A 20,201-nucleotide genomic window follows, 5' to 3' on the forward strand; every position below is an offset into this window, starting at 1 on the left:
ATCTTGTCTCAAGGTAAAATCCCTTCCAAAGCTGAGAGACAAAATGACGATCTGACATCCATGTGGATGAAGAGAAAGTGTAACTACATGACTGAGAGGCCGTTCACGAGCGAGCGTGAGGTCCGATCACAACACAAGAAGGCAGGCTCCAGTGCAAAGGGAAGAGGGCGAAAACCATCCTCATTAACTTTCCAGTTTTGCTGGAGGGGCTGACTGTGCTGACTGTGCTCTATACAATCCAGCGAGGCTCCGCTTGTTTTCAGAGAGTGCTGATAATAATCGAACATCAATAACAGAAACTTTTTAAGGCAATGAAAAGTTACGTGGCAGCATGTTGAATCCCTCTAGAGATCCTACTATGGGCTAAAGCAGGATTCTCTGTTTGAATTCAAAACCACCAGGAAAGAACAAGGGAACGCAACGGAGGCAGGCCGGAGCTGCTGCCATCGCCATGACCCGCGGTAACCAGCGTGAGCTCGCCCGCCAGAAGAATATGAAAAAGCAGAGCGACTCAGTTAAGGGAAAACGCCGCGATGACAGGCTTTCTGCTGCCGCACACAAGCAGAGGGACTCGGAGATCACGCAGCAGAAGCAGAAAAAGGCAAACGAGAAGAAGGAGGAACCCAAGTAGCTTTGTGGCTTCCTGTGCAACCCTCTTGCCTGTGTGCCTGGAGCCAGTCCCACCACGCTCGCCAGTTTCCTCCTGTAGTGCTCACAGGTCCCAGCACCGATGGCATTCCCTTTGTCCTGAGTCTGCAGCGGGTCCCTTTTGTGCTTCCTTCCCCTCAGGTAGCCCCTCTCCCCCTGGGCCACTCCTGGGGGAAAGGGGGTTATTCCTTCCCAGTGTTTTTTATTCTTGTGGGGCTCACCCCAATGTTTTAAAAGTAGCTTTGTAATTCCAAAAAAAAAAAAACCAAAAAAAACCAAAAAAAAAACAAAACCCACCAGGAAAAGATAAGATGAAACCAAAAAGTGGACAGGACTGTGAATACCATAGAATGACTATAGAAAACGGGATACCTCGCCCAACAATCCTTTCTTCCAGATGCATCATTACTCCCCATTTGTATGGGTCTGCTTTGGTCAAGACTTAGCTCAGTGTTCAGGGGGACCACGGAGTAGCTTCAAAGGGACTTTGACTAGGAAGCTGCAAGCCAAATTGCGAAGGGACATGAATTTACAGTTGCACACGTAACATGGGGAGAGGCCATGCCCTAATGGAGGCATTTCAGGTACCATGCTAAACCAATGGATGAGAACTTTTAGCATAGGTGGGAACTTTATGGGCATCTGGACTTCATCTCATTCAGTGTTATAGATATGCCAAAGATAACTATGCTACTCCTTTCTGACTACTCACAATATGTACTAACGCTATTAGAATAGAAAAAGTTATCCCAAGCTCTGCTCACTGGCTTGGACTGCTGGATCCAGTGAGGGAAACCAGCTGGAATTTTTAGGGTCATTACTCTTTCTTCAAAAATAAACTTTTGCCTTTGGTGGAAATAGCATAAAATATATCCCTATTTAATAGACTAAATAGAATTCCTAAAGGGCAAGTCATGCAGTTTTGAAAAAAATGACTTTACCACATTTCTACTCTCTGCTGAGCAGCTCGTTCTTGCAAAGCATTTCGAGAACACAGAAAGTTCTTATGCTTTTTGTTTTACAATGTTGCCATGGTGAATGCTGCCTCTGGTTCACAACACCTCCGTAGTAGAAGCTGCTTCTGGGTGGTGCCAGGTCACATTTACCAGTCTTGGCCTTTGTCTTGTCTGGCAGAGAGCTCACTGCCTAAAGTCAGCTCAAGTCAACTCCTCACTTTCCGCTGCTGCCACTGCCTCTGGCCATAGGGTTGGGTCCCTGTGACACTCCCAGGAAAAACTCTCCTCCGAGTTAGGGCTTGCACTGCCGGTGTCCGAGTGTCAGACTGTAATCCTCTGTGATATATTTAGATCTTGAACTCACGTTGCATTTGAGCATTAACTACATGTCAACAAGAAAATTAATGGTCTTCCTTTGGTTGTGAAGTGATATGTGGGCAGAATGCCATGTGAACTTGAGGCTGTTCATAGTAACACTGATCTTTTATCAAATTATAAACATTCACTCTTCAGATTCCTCTTTAATGAGACAACCTGGAAAGTGAATTATTACCAGGGTCCAGAGGGCCTTTAAAATCACTGTCTCTGAGTCTGAGAGCAAGAAGCAAAGAGCGTTCTGAAGGGAAACCAGCACAGGGTACTGGATCCCGAAGAATCTGATTGTGAAAATGAAAAATGGTCAAGAAAGTTTTGTAAGTTGTAGGAATGAGATGGCAGCTGCTGGTTTCCTGGGGTGGGGGCCCCTTTACTCAGGAACAGGACAGTTAGCAGACCAGACCAACAGGCAGGACTTGGGATTGGGTTGGAATGTCAGCTGCTAGAGGTGGCAGAAGACCCAGAGAGATGGGAGTGTGGGGCTCACCGAGGAGAGAGCGGAGCAGGTGGGTGAGGAGACCGTGAGTCACCCCAGGAAAATCACTGCTGACCAATGGGCCCAGATGAAGGGGTTAAATTTTTGTGATCATATCAGCTCATGTAGCATGGAGAAATCTGTGCAATGTTCACTCAGTATTTTAAGAAACATAAATAGGCCAGGCGTTGTGGCTCACGCTTATAATCCTAGCACTCTGGGAGGCTGAGGTGGGAGAATTGCTAGAACTCAGGAGTTCGAGACCAGCCTGAGCAAGAGTGAGACCCCGATACTCTCCTCCCTTCCTCTTCTTCTCTGCCCTGCCCCCACAAAAAAAAAAAAAAAAAGAGCAAGACCCCGTCTCTACTAAAAATAGAAAGAAATTAGCCGGGCAAATAAAACTATATTTAAAAAAAATGAGCCAGGCGTGGTGGTGCACACCTGTAGTTCCAGCTATTTGGGAGGCTGAGGCAGGAGGATCACTTGAGCCCAGGAGTTTGAGGTTGCTGTGAGCTGGGCTGACACCACGGCACTCTAGCCCAGGCAACAGAGTGAGACTCTGTCTCAAAAAAAAAAAAAAAAAAAAAAAAAAGGGAAGAAAAATAAATAAGAAAGATGTTTGAGTGGAAAAAGTAGGAAACAAAACTGTGCTCTACTACATCTTAACCCAGTATTTCTTACATTTATGTTTGTATTTATGATTACACAAAGTTAAACAGGTTTTCCACTTCTCAGAGACTTTAAAATGGTAATTTTAACCTATTAGTATCTCCTAGAACACTGTCCTATGGAACACAGTTTGAGAAAGTCTGGTTTAACCTACTATTTTAAAAGGCTCAAGCAAATTGAACACATTTATAACAAAAGCACTGGGAAAAAAAAGTATTCTAGAATGTCAGCAGTGAATGACTCTAGTTGACATTTTTTGTGTGTGTTTCTCATATCTACTTTATTTTTTTGGTTTTTGGAGACAGAGTCTCACTCTGTCGCCCAGCTATGATTATGCACTGGCGTCATCATAGCTCACTGCACCCTCAAACTCCTGGTAAAGCAATTCTCTGCCTCAGCCTCCTGAATAGCTGGGACTACAGGTACGCACCACCACGTCCAGCTAATTTTTGTATTTTTTGTAGAGATGGGATCTCTTGCTCAGGCTGCTCTTGAACTCCTGGCCTCAAGCAGTCCTCCCCCCTCAGCCTCCCAGAGTGCCGGGATTACATGCGAAAGCCCTGGCCGTGGTCTACCTCCCATATTTAATAAACCTGTACAAGGAACATGAGGTCAAAAAAAGCAGTGTCGTAATTGTAGCAGACCAGTGTTGAAGTTGGAACTTTAAAAGCTGTGTGAACTTGAACAAGTTCCTTAACTGTATCAGATCTCTAACTATAAAATGGGAAAAATAACACCTGATGGGGCTGCCATGAAGATTAAATGAATTATGGTACTGAAGGCACTCAGTGCAATGTCTGGCACGTACTGTAGAAGGTAGAGACATCGTAACGACCATCATTATTGAGTCATTGGAGTTTTAGAATTTGAGAAAGGCGTGTTGGTTTGAGTAAAGGCCCTGGTCCGCTCAAGGTGGGAGCAGGGAGACCAGAAAAGCACCATTATCTGAGCACGTAGCTTCCCTGTGAAGCAAACAGTTGCAGACTCTGCTCCTGAGTGTGGGACAGGTTCCATTAGACAGTCCGCAGGAGAATGACGTGTCCCCAACTGCCCACTTGTCTCTTGTGGGGCAGCCTTTGAACATTGTATATTTTAAACTAGGCTCTGTGCGGAATGGAGGTGACTTGTGCGATAGGTGCACCCTGGTATCAAGCACCCCACACCAGCTGAGCCGTCTTCATCCCTTCCACGTAGGAACCTTCTCGCTCTCATACTCTTTCCAGTCTCTGACATCACCCTCTCGTCCTTAACGTCCTTCCCCCATTGGATCTGATGCTTTCCTCACCACTGCAGTTGTCTTCCTCTAGGTCCCTGCCAACATAAATAGCGTCCTTTGATGTCAACCTCCTTCACCTGCCAGTCCTTTAACCTTATATCCCTTAAGAGCCTGACGTTTTATCCCCCTGTTCCTGATGTCATCACCCTTCACAGTCCTTGACATCAGACCGTATGTTTTTAGTGTCTGACCCTGATGCCTGTGTTTTCTCTTCTGTGCCCAACACCTAGCTGCCTGTCACGGGTCCTTTTTCCCTGGCATCATTCCTTCTCATCTCTGACTTCAGCCCTCATCCTTATCTGACAGCCCCTTGAAGCCAGCTCTTGGATTTTCTCAAGAGTAGACTGCCTGAGATGCCCTCTGCAAAACATGATGCTCCAGTCTTCAGAGGGTGTAAATCCCAATTCACAGAATGGCTTTTGCCATCACTGAGTAGCTGAGCCCTTGACCACAGAAAGGACTTTCACAACACACAATGGACTTATCCAAAGCAAGCAGTGTCTGAGCCATTGCCTACAATTTGATCTTGTCCAGCCTTCAATTTCTGAGCTACAACAAATGGATTTGACAGATTACAACAAACAAACAAACAAACAAATACCTTTGTGATTACTTGGAACTAAATTTTATCATTTTACCACAGAAAGGCATTTAACACATTCCTGATTCTAAAATACTCAAGATGCTCTGCTTGAACGAAAAGAACTTGTGCTCCAAACACGATGCCTCTAACATTAAAAATTCTGGAAACTTTCTTGGTTTACAATTTTGATTCTTGGAAATTTGCCACTTTAAATTCTTCAGAATTCTCAAATAACTTTTTCTGACTCCATTTATTTAAATATCCCAGAATAGCCTCTTGAGCTATAAGTTTGATGATCCAGGAAACTATTTATAGCAGGGTGAGTACTCTCTGTGACTGATGTTAGTTATGTTTTATTTTGAGAAGGACAAATTGTTAAAAAGGTTACAGGGCTGGTGGTATTTTAAACTGAAAGCAGTATCAAGGCAAACAAGGCAGCTGAGGTATGAAGCTGGAAGATAGTAAGATATGATCTCAACACAGGATTCCTGGGGCCAGGGGTGGGGGGGGGGAAGATATGGATGTAGGACTGGGAGGAAGGAAAAAAAAAGATATAGATGTACTTTTTTGCCAATTTTGCTGAAGGCTGGGGAGGCCTCCCAATTGAAGGAAGGCAGAGACAGTAACCCAGACAATGTGATCTTTTAGGTCGATTGGACACTTCAGCCTGGGCATCCTGGGCTGCCTGCCCAGTGCTTAATAATCAGACAAACTGATGGATGTAGGACCCTATGTCACAGTTAAGATCAACACTGTCCTTGGTGTTATTGATATCCCCCCTAGGTAGGAGAAAAATAGGAGATAGAGAAAGAAAGGTCAAGGTCAACCTAACTTCTCTTAAATTTGTAAAACTTGTGGCAAAATATACATAAAAGTTACCATTTTAGTCATTTTTAAGTGCGCAAATCAGAGTCATTGAGTACACTCACATTTTGTGCAATCATCGCCATTATCCATCTCCAGAACTTTTTCATCATTTCAAATTGAAGTTTTGTGAACGGTAACTCTCCATTTCATTCTACCCACAAGCCTGTATTAACCACTATGCCAGTTTCTGTCTCTATGTATTTGCCTATTCTTAGGTACTTCATACAAGAGGAATCATACTAATTTGTCCGTTTGTGTTTGGTTTTTCACTTGGCATGTTTTCAAGGTTCATTCATGTTGCAGCATGTATCATAATTTCATTCCTTTGCCTTTTTCATGCCTTTTAAAGGCTGCATAATATTCCATTGTGTGTATATGCCACATTAAAAAAAATCCATTCATCCATCAATGGACATTTGGGTTGTTTCCAGCTTTTTTGGCTATTGTGAATAAGCTACATGGGTATAGAGATATCTCTTTGCCACTGCTCTCTTTTTTCACACAGGCTTTTCCTTGCTGACTCCACTAAAGAGTAATGGGGTAAAAAAACAAACAAACAAAAAAACAGATTTGGATTAGCCAAAATGTGAGAACTATGTGGTAATTTCCAAGTTTAAAGGTAAACAACGTGGGCTTTCACATGGCTCCTAGAGGCTGAAGTACCTCCTGAGTTAGCAGGAAATGCAGAGATTTAAAAGGATGGAGTCCCAGGGAGTTGTAACTTTCTCTTTGCTCATTCATTTTTTTTTTAAACATTTTATTTTATTGTGGTAAGAACACTTTTTTTTTTTTGGAGACAGAGTCTTGCTCGGTCACCCAGGCTAGAGTGCCATGGCGTCGTCATAGCTCACAGCAACCTCAAACTGCTGGGCTCAGGCGATTGTCCTGCCTCACCTTCCTGAGTGGTTGGGACTACAGGCGCAGCACTACACCCTGCCAATTTTTCTATTTTTTGTCCAATTTTTCTATTTTTTGTCGAGACGGGTCTGGCTATTGCGCTGTTATTCAGGTTGGTCTGGAACTCCTGGCCTCAAGCAATCCTCTCTTCTCAGCCTCCCAGATCGCTAGAATTACAGGTGTCAGCCACAGTGCCGGCTGGTCATTCACTTTTAAATGGTCCAAAGGCAAGTATTCCAGCCCTGAGATCTTCAACTCCAGTCTACCGCTCAGCAATATAGTCCTAGTCCTAGTCCTCAAATCACACTAGCTCCTGTATTGCTGGTTTTTTCAGTTTGAACACAGCCTTTCCTTTTCACGGAAGTCCTCCTGGTCTCCACATTCTGTGCACTGAGCGCTCGCCACCCTGTACTAGGACCCTCTTTACTTGTTTAGCTGCCTAGCTGCCTTCCGGAGGCGGACATCCAGGTTTCCTAGACCTGAAGTTTATACACTGTGGGAGCCCTTAAAAAAACCACAAAATAAATATTTAGAACGAAAAACCACAACACATTACTGGAGACTTGGAGATTCAGATTCTTCTTCTTCTGAGATCTCGTTAGGCAATTTATTAGAAATGCTTACGCAGAATTGCCTCATCTCCAGCTGGCCTTCCCCTGTTCACCTGGAACACGCTGTAACTCTCAGCAACTCCCTGCTCTCCCAGGGGACCATGCAAGTGAGGGGCCCTGAGGCTTAAGGCTCATAGCTTCAAGTAACCCTGCCACTGACTCCCTGGTGTGAGTGGACGTTCCAGGCTGGCTAGGGTGGCATCTGTCTCTGTCCCTTGCACCCAACTCAGGACCTAGCACTGGGCAGGTGCTTGGAATGTGTTGGGGATTGAAAGGCTTAAATCCTGCAGGTCCGTTAGTTTGATGTGAGGACACGAGCGGTTCAGAGAAGCGTGTGACGAGGCGGTGTCGCCGGCAGTGGGTTCCTCCGCTGGTGAGGGCACCGACGTAAGGCCCTGCTCAGGGCCGCTTCCAACGGCGGCCTTCTCTGCGACAGGCCACCCCACCCTGAAGAGAACGGAGCGCCCTGCGGATTCTATCCGCTCGCGTTCTCCTTCTGGGGGGGTCTCCACAAACGGAAGGTGCAGTGGCGAAGACCCTACCACCTGACGCTTCTTTGAGACAAGAACGCCGGAAGCAGCGCGCGGAACTCCCCCGACCGCAGCCTCCATTCTACTCCGCCACTTCCTTCCGGAAGGGGAGGTGCCCTGTTGCGGAGCGCCCTGCGGAGGGCGCTGTGCGCAGGCTCAATAGGCCAGCTCTGCTTCCCAGCCGCCTTTCAGCCGCCCCTTCCCAGGTTCTCGTGCCAGGACGTGACGTATCTTTACGTCCTGGGGGCGGGGCTTCTGGGGAGGGCGCCTGAGCCGGAATATCGCGAGAACATTCTGTTCTTTCATAGTTCTCGCGCTGCGGCTCTGCTCCCGTCCCTACGAGATCTTTCGAGATCTTCTCCGCCCCCGCTACCGGCGCCTCCTTTGCGGCCGCTGAGCCGGAGCCGGCCTGAGGTGCGCCCTTGGTTGCGGTCTCCCCGCCGGGACCTAGGCGCTTACGTGGACACCCCCCAGTAGTCCCAGTCCCCCGGCCCACGCGGCCCGCTCTCCACGCGCTAGCCCCGCCGGGGTCCGTGTCCTGTCTCGGCAGCCGGACCCGGGCCCGAGCCGTAGCCGGCGCCATGTCGGTGGTGGGCATAGACCTGGGCTTCCAGAGCTGCTACGTCGCGGTGGCCCGCGCCGGCGGCATCGAGACTATCGCTAACGAGTACAGCGACCGCTGCACGCCGTAAGTGGGGGCCGGGTCGGCAGCGCGCACGGGTTGAGGAGGTGGCGCTTGCTCCAGTCGGTGACCCTCACTGCTTGGGGCATGCGGGCCACGGAGTCGCCTCCCTTCCAAGCTGAGGTCTCGGTGGGTAGGGGACCCTCACTGGGTGCCAGGTCACAAGTGGCGACCACCCGCCTTGAGCGTGGGTCTGTGCTGGGCGCGAGGCCTTTCCACGGTGGCCCGCGAGCCGAACGAAGGCTTCGGGCCGGGACTCGGAGCAGCGGAAGGCACGGGTAGGAATTGGAGGGAAGGCAGGCCTAGGACGTAAGGTGGGTCGAGAGCTTTTTTCTAGACGGCAGAGACCAGGCCCAGGGCGTTACTGACATTTCTTGAACCCAACACAGAGCTCAGAAGTTTGCACCCAGCAGGCGCTTAATAAAAGTTAGTTGAATTGAATAGGTTGTGTGGATTGCTGGCCGCGAGACCGTGGAGCGGTCTGGGTCCCACGTGAGTGGGGGCGGGGTACCGCCCGGAAGAGAGGGCGCTGGATTACCCCGGGCTCAGGTTCCGGTGGACCTGCGATGTCTTGATTAGGGCGGCACCGGTAGAGATCGGAAAGGGATCCGAGCCGGCGCGGTGGCTCACGTCTGTAACCCTAGCACCCTGGGAGGCCGAGGTGGGAGGACGGCTTGAGCTCAGGAGTTAGACACCAGCCTGAGCAAGAGCGAGACCCCGTCTCTACTGAAAATAGAAAGAAATTAGACGGGCGTGGTGGTGCGCGCATGTAGTCCCAGCTTGAGTCCTGCAGTTTGAGTTGTAGTGAGGTATGAAGACGGCTGCTGCACTGTACCCGGGGCGACAGAGCGAAACTCGGTCTCAAAATAAATAAATAAATAAAGAAAGAAAGAAATAAAAGGAACAAATAAAATCTATGCTCTCTTGATCTTTGCGTTGGCTTTTGTTTTCCACATTGTTTCAGGGTATTGAACTATATTGGGTCATTCTCTGCTATCATTCTGTGCCCATCTATACCTTAACAGTGCTGCAGTTTAGCGTTAATACGTTCCAGCTAGAGTGTTGGCCTGAATTGTTAATGGCCCAGGACTTGCTTTGACCTCTGGAACCTATAGTAAGTTATGGGACTAGTATGGACACAGCTCAAAAAATGGTGAATCACCCAGATCTCTTCCTGTTAGAGTAAGAATCTGCCTTTTGAATACATACAGGTGCCTTTTAATCCATTGCTATGTTCTTGGACAAAACCGTGTAAGAAGCTCCATACTATTTGTCAGGTTCTCAATATGGCTGTTCACAGCTTTCAATTCTAAGGCCCATCATTTTCACCCTGAATTTTTGTCACACTTAAGCAGGTTTCTAGACAAAATATTATAGATTGCTCTATACACTAGTTTCATCTTTACTACTCAGAAGGCTCACATTTCCCTTATGCTTGTCAAATTTCTATGTTACCCCCTTTTTTAGACCTAATGGAGGTGCTTCCCCGGAAAACCCATCCCAGAACCCGAAACTGTCATTTAGTGTCCTTTTCCTGAGTATGTTTATAGTCTTAACTTTATTGAAGTATAATTCACGTACCATAGAGTTCGTGCATTTGAAGTGTACAATTCAGTGGTTGTTCATGTAGTCGCTAAACAGTGCAGCCATTGCCACATTCAATTTTAGAACATTTTCATCACTTCCCCCCAAAAACCTCCTGTACCCGTTAGTAGTCAAACCCCATTTTCATTGTCGTTTATAGTTTTTAACCAAGGATATTTTAATTTGCATTTCCAGGGAGTGTATTGTGCATTGAAGTTTTTTTTTTTTAAAGCATTATAGTTTGTTTTTAAGTATTTTAGCCTTAATTTCCTGTTTGATGATACCGTCATCTTTTCTGGATCCTAGTTTCCCTCATCTGTAAAGATAGTCTTCCCAAGGAGTTAAAAAGCCCTGAGTTGTGCATAGCGACTTGGTCCTTCCCTGCCTAAAACTGAATATACTTTAGCTCCAAAGGGGACACGGGAAGAGAATCTCAAATATTGGGCAGAACAGTGTTCCTATCTTTTAGATTATTATCATGTGCTCCTATTTTTCTTGTAGACAGCGGCTACGACAGTAGTTTTACCATGAATTCCATTCTTTGAAAGTTGTTTCAGTTAAAGAATTTAATCTTCCCAGATGGCAATTAAGTTTGCCTCAAAGACTGATAGGTGACCATACACACCATGCAATTGTGATAAGAAAATGCCATTTAAATACTTTAAGTAATTTTTCTTATGTTTTCCCTATGTTTTCCTTCATATTCCCAGTTAATGTATAGGAATGCTACACATTCAAGTAATTATTTTATTTTATTTTATTTTATTTTTTGAGACAGAGTCTTGCTTTGTTGCCTGCAAGCTTTGTTGCCTCACTTGCTAGAGTGAGTGCGGTGGCGTCAGCCTAGCTCACAGCAGCCTCAAACTTATGGGCTTAAGTGATCCTACTGCCTCAGCCTCCCGAGTAGCTGGGACTAAGGCATGTGCCACCATGCCCGGCTAATTTTTTTTCTATATATATTTTAGTTGGCCAGATAATTTCTTTCTATTTTTTTTTTTTTTTTAGTAGAGACGGGGTCTCGCTCTTGCTCAGGGTGGTCTCGAGCTCCTGACCTCGAGCGATCCACCCGCCTTGGCCTCCCAGAGTGCTAGGATTACAGGCATGAGCCACCGCGCCCGGCCTCAAGTAATTTCTGAACTATGATTTGAATAAATTTGATTTCTGTGTTGGAGTCTTGGGCTGAATAGAAAATGGGGGCAGAAAGGTTGACTTTTGTAGAGGTTATGGAAGACTGGAGTTGGATTTTATAGGTACCGAGAATGTGACGTAGGTTTGTTTTAATGTGAGAATGGAAATGAGATGTAGAAGTACCTTGTTTCAAATTGTTGGTGTAGCAATCTGGATACAGTTTTTGAGGAGCTAGCATAGAAGAGACCCTTGCCTTTGCTCCAAATTTAGGCTTCCTTTATTTTATTAGCTAGTGGGTGTCTGCAATATGGCAGCCATTGTGCTAAGCACTGGAGTTACTGTGGTGAACAAATAAACGTCATGCCATCGTGGTTAGTGGACATGGTTAGTGGAAAAACCCAGATACTAAACAAAAGTATATAGTAATTAGTAATTGTGGTAAAGGGCAAGCTGGAAAAGTACAGAATACGATGAGAGTATAATAGGGGTATCTGATTTAAATAAGATGTCCTGTGGAGATGGAAGGTGCTCTGAAGGAAGTGCTGTCTGAGGCCTGGAGGATGGGTAGGAGGATGATGGAATCATGGTGGGTTTGAGGAAGAGGTGTTGTAGGCAGAAGGAGCAGCAAGTGGGAAGACGTGAGGCAAGAGGAGCTTCTTGGCACATTTGACAGATTGAAAGAATCACGGCTACTCTTCAGCCACTCGAGAAAATGGTCTGATCTGAATCTGGGGAGTTAGGCAGGGGGCACGAGGTTGTGGCAGGGCCTTGAGAATCGTGTTAAGGATTTTTTTCTAGGTGTAGTGGGAAGTGATCCTATTTATGTTTTAAAAAATGGGATTGGCTTTTGTGTGGAGAATGGGTTTATTTGAGAATGGCAAGAACTTCAGAGGCTATTGCAGTATTTATTACATGTGGGAGTTGTTGGTTTCCACTAGTGTGATAGCATGGGAGAGAATTGGGTGGCTTTGAGATTAATTCTGGGATTTTTAATTCTGAGCATTTGTGTTGCCATTTTTTGGACTATAGACCTTGGAATACGATGGAAAACCCATTTTTATATTTAGTTGGATTATTATAGTAGAAAGGGTACAACCTTAAAGCTTCTTTGGAATAAAAATGTAACTAGACTGCCAGCCAATACAGAAGCTAATTGGACCGTACTTGCCAAAATGAACTCGAAATGAGTTACTTATGAAAATAATTCAGTGAATGAATTGTTTATGTTATCATTTTCATGGACATGAAATAAACAATATTATCATTTTCATGGACATGAAATAAACAATATATTAAGAATTTGAAGAGGTAAAATGGTCTATTAATAACTGCCCTTGAAGAGAGCAAAAGCTGCAAAGTATGTATAGTTTCTGGTTAACTTGCAGATTAACATCCGGTCCCTTATTTGTGCAAGAAAAATATTCCTCTTTGAAGTGAATGTTTACATGTTATGTAGCTCTAAGTAAAGCAGCAGGATGACTTGGATCTTGTGGATTGAAAAAAAAAGTTGATTTGTTAACTAAAGCTTCAGACTGGTTGTATCACACTCCTCATTTGTCTAATTGCAGAAGTAATGAAAGTTTCTTAGAATCATTTAAGAACTAAAATAACTTGTATACAAAATTGGTAGAAGTGATTTACAGGAACTTTATGTCATTAGGTTCCAAATCGGGTTTCTTAAATTAAAGTTTACTATTACTACTATTTAAGAGGCCAGAGGGTCTCCCTCTGTTGCCCAGACTGGAACTCCTGGTCTCAAGCAGTCCTCCTGCCTCACCCTCCCAGTTAGCTAGGACTACAGGTGCAAGCCATCATGCTCAGCTTTTTAGAAATTTTTTTTTGTAGAAGCGGGGTCTTGAGCTCCTGGCCTCAAGTGATCTTCCTACCTTGGCCTCCCAAGTGTTGGGATTACAGGCATGAACTGTTGTGCCTGGCAAAATTTTTTTTTTTGATGTAGCAAAGTACCTGTTTGCTGTAACAATAATAACACTGAAGTGCTAAAGTAAAATTTTCTTCTCCTTTTGATTACTTACTGTTTGCTGTTATCCTTCCATACCTTTTTTTGACTTCTACAAATGTACATATGGGTTGTATGTGTATTTAAATAAATAAGATCATACTTTTGTAGCTGTTTTTTTACCTATATTTTAGACATTTTTCATAGTCACTGAATATGAATCTACCTTCTTAAATATGTAATACTCCATATTATGGCTGTAACATGTTTTCTTCAAACAGGTTATTTCTAATTTTTTGCTATTACAAATAGTACTTCATCAAGTAGTCTTGTAATATATTTATATTAACATGTTAATGCTTTTATTTTTGTTGGATAGATTTCCAGAAGTGAAATTGTTAGGGCAAAAGATATACTGTATATGTGTAAAGTTCCAGTAATTATTGCCAGAATATTTAAGGGATTAAAATTTAAGAGATTAATTTGCATTAGGAACATCAATGATGTCTACCTGATTGAAAGTTATAAGGATTATAAAGAATTAACTGTATAGTTCAGACCTTTTTCTTGTCTCAGTGCTTAGAATAGTGCCTTGCATATAGTAAATATAGTATTTGCTAATATTGCTGTTACTTTTTGTATGTTTTTATTAATGCTTTTTTTTTGGAGACAGTCTCTCTCTGTTGCCCAGGCTAGAGTGCAGTGGCATCATCACAGCTCACTGCAACCTCAAACTCCTGGGCTCGAGCGATCTTCCTGCCTCAGCCTCCCGAGTAGCTGGGACTACAGGCCCATGCCACCACACCTGGCTAATTTTTCTATTTTTTTCTAGAAGACAGGTTCTTGCTCTTGCTCAGGCTGGTCTTATATTAATGCTTTGTATTACTGGATTGTAAGAACAGTAAATGAAATCTATGGAAGTTTACCCTTTGGGTTCTACAACTGTGTACCTTTTAATGTGCAAAGCTTAGCGATTGAAGCATTTGCTGTGTATTGGGAACTGTAAATCTCAGAAATATGAATTGTTTGGTCTGTTTGGTATCAACTCTTTTTGGTACTTCGTAGTTCATGACTAAGGCAGTAACCAGCGAATACTCTGATTAATGTAGTATCCATTTTCATGCCAGTTTTCCTGCAGGTCTTATTTGATAGTTGAATTATTATGGGTTCTCTGAAAAGCTCATTTTCTTCTATTTAAGAAAGTGAATAAGAACAACAGCTGTCATAATATCCTGAAAGTAGTTCTTACATACATTTATAAACGTGCAACTGGACCATTTAAGGATCTGTGCCAATGGCAGCAGTTCATAATATCCTATCAGAATGTGCATAAATATTTGGTAAATAGTATATCTTACCCAGGAAAGGGAAAACAATGCTAGAAAGGGATACAGTTTCTGAGACCTAAAGATTAGAACAGAGGGATCTTGAACTTGATTTGAATTGACTTTCTGTGCTGCCAGCTTGTAATTTGGAATGGAAGAAAAGTGTTACCATCCAAACAGCAAGTGTGTGAATACTTATTACGGTTTTAGCTGCACTGACTTTGCATTGTGTGTAGTACAGAGAAAGTGTAAAATAAAGATTCCTGTTGTCTAGAGATGTAACCACCCTAGGTGACAATATGAATGACACAAAGCAAGAGTAAATAGAACAAGAGTCCAATTATGGACAAGATTACATGGTACAGACTTAAAACACCATGTTCCAAGGAGAGGTACATGGTGGGGGGGGGCGGGACTAGATGAGGAAAGTCTTGAGTAGGTTTGAGCAAATAGGATTAGAATGCATGGAGGAATGGATCGAGACAGTAAGGTGTAGAAGTAGGAATTAACAGTTTAGGAGTACAAGAGTACGTATGTATGGGATTTGAAGTCTGATAGTCCTGATTTTTGAATCCTGACTCTAATATTTCCTAGTTTAGTTATGTTTTTGGGCACCTTAACTTGACTTGAATCAGCTCTTTATCTATGAAAATAGGGTTAATAATAGCCCTTTTCTCAGAATATCTTGGAGTATCAAGCGTCGAGTGCTCAGCACACTGCCTGGCACAAGAAGGCTCTCTAATGAAAGCTGTCAAACAAGGGAGCTTGACCTGCTTGGATGAAACAGGCTTCCTGCCACAGTTAGGGATTGGATGCAGGCTGTGTGCAGATTTTGGAAGTTCATGAGGAATGGGAAGGAGAGAAAAATTTCCTTTAAATATTCTTGTAATGCTGTTTCCATGTTAGTGTCCTGAAGGAATAAAAGTGGATCGTCAAGTTTAATCTATAGCCATCGTATGAGATAGGTGCTGTGATTTTAGAGATGAGCCAATCAAATCGTGGAGATTAAACAGCAGGGGTGACACAGCTACAAGGGCAGAAGGATTGGGGCAGACCCAGACTGTCTGATTCTAGAGCCTGAGCTCTTTTAACTGTGTAGTGTTCAAATCAGCCAAGTTGGTGACGAAGTGGAAATGCTAAAGATTTCTCTTGCGCAATAGTTGGCTGCTTGTTATAGAACTTCAGATGTAAGAATTATGTAGTGATATTGGTGATTTTTGCACGATATAAGAAAAGTATAAAATTTTTCTATACTTGAAGAATTATGCCTTTTTTGAGGTTTAGTTGCTATATTACATGGTAAAGATTGAAGTTGCATTAGTGACAATTGCTTTGTAAGAAGTTGGGAACTATTTGCTGTGTGTGCATGTACAGACCAGGAAAAAGGAGAATGAATAATTTGGACTGAGAAATTTATTTGGCTCTTCGAGATGTATGAAACACTTCTATTACTGTTAAGAATGCAGATGTAGATTTTTAAGTAAAAATATTGACCTCAAGGAGAATATTGTCTAGAGCAATATTGTCTAGGGAACATTTTTGAGGAAATAATGTTCTGTCCAATAGAACTGTCTAGGATGACGGAAATGTTCTCTGTATTGTCCAGAACAGTAGCCACAGGCCACACTTGAGTATTGAGCACTTGAGATGTGGTCAGTGGATTGAAGAAATGACTTTTAAATTCTAAATAATTTAAATTTAAGTGGCCACATGTGGCTAGTGGCTACTTTATTGGACAGTGTATGTCTATAACCGAGGACCCCGAATTTTATTAGATTATGTATTTTACATTGAGACCTCGTATGTACATGCACAACTGAAAAAAACTTCATTTAAATAACATACACTTTTATATACAGTGCATGCTGGTGTTTTCTGTTTAAGTTGTTCATGACTTCTCCAACAGCCCAGTTAACTTTAGACTCACGCATAGGTTGTGATCTGGTTTATAAAACTTTTAGAAGGGAAAACAAATATGTTAGCATTCATAATGCAGTTCAGTTTGTGGTCAGTGCTAAGTAGAAATTAAGCCAAGTCCAATAAATTTTAAGAGATATTAAATAGAAATGATTAATTTGTACTTGGGAAGGTTGGATTGGAAAGGCATTACAGACAAAATAGGTGATGCTCCTCGAGAACAAGTGAAGGACCAGGAGGCGTTTCAGATATGAAAAGTGGCGTGAGCAAAGAAGGAAGATTGAGACTTTATCCAACTTCTCTTGGCTCACGGCGTGGGGGAGAAGCCTCTGGAAAATAGGAGGGGGGGGGGTTGAGTTGGGTTGAGAGAGGCCTTAGGCTCCATATTAACATTTTTGGGCTTTATTTGTTGGTAGTTGGTTTTGTTTGGAAGGTGATTTAGAAGCCAGACAGCTTTGGCGTTACTGAGGTGGAACAGGGAATTGACGCTTCAGCAGGACTTACAGGACAGTTGGGAACATTAATGTCTTTTCTTCTTAGAGCTGGTAGTTGTTTTGAGGAGATGAAGGTTTGCAAAAAAGGGCTGCAGGAAACAACAAGATAAATAACACTGCTTTTTAGTTATGTTGAGATTGAGGTCTTGGTAGGATGTACCTTAGAAATTCAGATCTGGTAGTTTTCAGAAGTGCCAATTATTAGGCTTAGGCTGGGCAGCATTTGTGGGGTGGAGGGAGTGGACATAGTGGGTGAGATTACTTTGGGCAGTTTCCTAAAGAGCATCGTGGGCTTTGAAAGGAGAGACATTTGAGTGATACTGAGGTTGTTTTTTTAAATCTAAAGTAAATACTAAAGTGATTGGTGGCATATTTGTGGAAAGGCTAAGCTTAACCCCTGTGTCAAGATTTGGAGAAATTCTGATGAGATCCCAGGCTGTGCCATGTTCTTCCCGCCAATTAATACAGAGCCCAGCTGCCCTCAGCTCCCCTGGGAGATGACTCTCAGATCCGTAGCCCATTGGTCGGAAAGGGCTACTGCAGCCCAGAGAGGCCCAGCGTTCTGCCAGTTGTCACAGGGCCAGTAAGCTTATGTAAATCAAACAATTCTACTGAATTAATAGACAGGTCGTCTAGTGCAGTCAGATTTGTACTGAGGCTGTATAGCTCCAGAGCCCTTATTTATTATGTATGTGTGAATGAATGAGTTGGGGTTTCGCTCTGTCACTCAGGCTTAAGTGCAGTGGCGCTACCACACCCCCCTGTAACCTTGAACTCCTGGCATCAAGCCATCCTCCTGTCTCAGCCTGCCGGGTAGCTAGGACTACAGGCATGCACCACCACACCTGGCTAATTTTTTACAAATCTTTTTGTGGAGATGGGGTCTCACTCTGTTTCCCAGGCTGGTCTCAAATTCCTGGCCTCAAGTGATCCTCCCACCTTGGCCTCCCGAAGTGCTGGGATTATAGGCATGAGCCACTGCACCTGGCCTGAGAGTCCTTATTCTAAATCACTCTGCTGAATTGGAAGTTTAGGGGAGGATAGAGAGGTTCAAAGCTGGAGTATAAAGTAGGGAGACATGATCTAGAGTTCTGTTGCTTTCAGATTGGTTGGCCGTGGGTAAATTTATTTATTAATACCTTTTTGGACTCAGTTTCCTGCCCTGTAAAAATGGGGATAAGATAGGGTAAGGTGCTTCTGAGGATTAAATGTGATAAGCAATGGATGCAATCTTTATCATTAAAGTAGTAGAAGGAAGAGAAGACTCAATAGCTTGAGGGGGAAGTGGACTCTGGGAAGAGTTTCCTCTTTTAGGGTCTTTGTGGGTAATGATATGATTGGGCAGGATTCCAGAGGGGTTAGAATGAAAAACATAGGGGCCAAGATAGCAGAAGCATCCACTCTGAGACAACTGATTTTATAAGCTTAAATGCATTGTTTTTTACTTCAAGCAGGTTTCAGTTTTCAGCAGGTTTCAGTAAGACACTGTATGAATTGGCGATTTGGAAGAATGTGCAGAAGTGAGAATGAAGCTCCTTGTCAGAAATTCTGTGTCCTTGGAAGCTAGTTATAGAAAAATTACTTTTTACTTATATGCAGTAGGGCAGGAGTCGTTTTCAGGGTTTGTAGACTCTGTTCTTGGTGAAGTTATGCGTTGTCTTAAAAAACGAGAAGAACATTTAATTGATATATTGATGTGAGGGTACTTTATTTTATGTTGGGATTTTGAACACAAGACTTGAAAAATAACTAGAGGATGGTGGAGACTGGACAGGTAGTTACCACATAAGATTTGTGCTCCAACAACTAAATGACAGGGCGCTGAAGAGGCAGCCTGTTTTGTGGACAGATTAACTCAATGGAAAGATCAAAATCGTAGACTTGCATACTGGTAAAATAACATGGCTGAGGCTCAGAAATCTTGCCTGCTGTGGTTTTGGGTGCAATACTGCAATAAGATTTGATTCTTTAATGTTTGTTTTATCTTCTAGGGCTTGCATTTCTTTTGGTCCTAAGAATCGTTCAATTGGAGCAGCGGCTAAAAGCCAGGTAGAGTTTTGTTTTTTCTTAAAATGACTTAATTCTCTGGTTTGTTCATCCATTGGTTCGGCATTTGTTTCAGTGCCCATGATGTGCCCAGCACTCGTGGGCTTTGGGCATACAACTGACAGAGACAAGACGTGATCCCTGTTTTCATGCATAGTTGGCCCTTCCTATCCTGTGGGTTCCGTGTCTTGGATTCAACCAACTGAGTGTTGAAAATATTTGGGGGGAAAAATAATAAAAAATAATACAAATAAAAACCATACAGTATAACAACAATTAATATAGCATTTATATTGTATTAAGTATTATAAGTAATCTAGAGATGATTTAAAGTGTACAAGAGGATGTGCAGAGGTTATATGCAAATACTATGCCAGTTTATATGAGGGACTTGAGCATTTGTGGATTTTGGTATAATCGTGGGGTGGGGGATGTCCTGGAACCAAACCCCTGTGGATGCTGAGGGATGAGCACTTGGGTGAGAAGCAAACAGCTTTAAAATAGCGTTAGCGGTATAATCTGTTTAATGCAAACTGCCAAGATGTATTTTGCCCAGATCTTGTTTAAGCAAGGGTTGCTTGTTCCTTGATACTGCGAATGCTCCTCAGAGTCTGTCTTGTTGGGCCTTTTGTCTTATTCGTATTTAAGGCCAGTGTTGATCTTATTAATGAAGTTTCTCAAGGAAGGAAAGCTTACTTGTAGAAGCACATTGAAGGACTTACCATTAGTTTACTCTAAACCAGGAACCTGACATATTTGCTGGTTTTTGAGTAACCAGAGCAGAGAACCCTAAGAGTTCTGTTATCTTGAGTATTTGAGGTCTTAGGAAAATTAAGGAGTTGCCTTTTTGACCTTTCTATGGTTCAGTCTGGAGCAACATACAGAGTGAATAACTTGTCTCTTTTTCTGGGCTGGGCAGGGCCCAAGATTTATGAACCTAAGGAAATAGTGCTTGGCCAACAGGTTTTTAATTAAATTGGTTGTTTTATAGTCTTATCTTTTAAATGTTCAAGGTATTTTAGAAGGCAATAGATAGCAAATACAGTGCTATTTTGAAATGTCCTTCCTTCTAAAATTCCAGTGAATTCTTGTTTTTAAACCTGCTTTCATCATTGAGAACAGTCATTGTTCTGAACTGGCTGCCCAGTTCTAGGTTGACATAGTTACTATGTTACAGAGTT

General features: G+C 43.2%; 2 protein-coding genes across 3 annotated transcripts in view; both read left to right on the forward strand.

Annotated features, from left to right (window-relative positions):
* Positions 1 to 411: 411 nt before the first annotated feature.
* Positions 412 to 776, forward strand: LOC138393032 (small EDRK-rich factor 2-like). The gene has a single exon (XM_069484047.1). It carries the CDS (start codon positions 452 to 454, stop codon positions 629 to 631), a length of 180 nt encoding a protein of 59 aa, XP_069340148.1. The 5' UTR covers positions 412 to 451; the 3' UTR covers positions 632 to 776.
* Positions 777 to 8,306: 7,530 nt separating this feature from the next.
* HSPA4 (heat shock protein family A (Hsp70) member 4) overlaps positions 8,307 to 20,201 on the forward strand; it is a 40,023-nt gene continuing 28,128 nt past the window's right edge. The window contains exons 1-2 of one of the 2 annotated variants that reach the window (XM_069483618.1): positions 8,307 to 8,575; positions 18,966 to 19,023. In XM_069483618.1, the coding sequence (XP_069339719.1) occupies positions 8,469 to 8,575; positions 18,966 to 19,023 (165 nt within the window). In that variant the 5' untranslated portion in view covers positions 8,307 to 8,468. The remainder of the gene's footprint in view (positions 8,576 to 18,965; positions 19,024 to 20,201) is intronic. The other variant, XM_069483617.1, reaches the window with a different exon arrangement.

The sequence above is a fragment of the Eulemur rufifrons genome, chromosome 10, assembly GCF_041146395.1.
Source record: "Eulemur rufifrons isolate Redbay chromosome 10, OSU_ERuf_1, whole genome shotgun sequence".
Lineage (NCBI taxonomy): Eukaryota > Metazoa > Chordata > Mammalia > Primates > Lemuridae > Eulemur > Eulemur rufifrons.

What these genes read in the sequence shown, in the direction of transcription:
- LOC138393032 (XM_069484047.1), top strand. Translation starts at nt 452, where the DNA reads ATGACCCGCGGTAACCAGCGTGAGCTCGCCCGCCAGAAGAATATGAAA.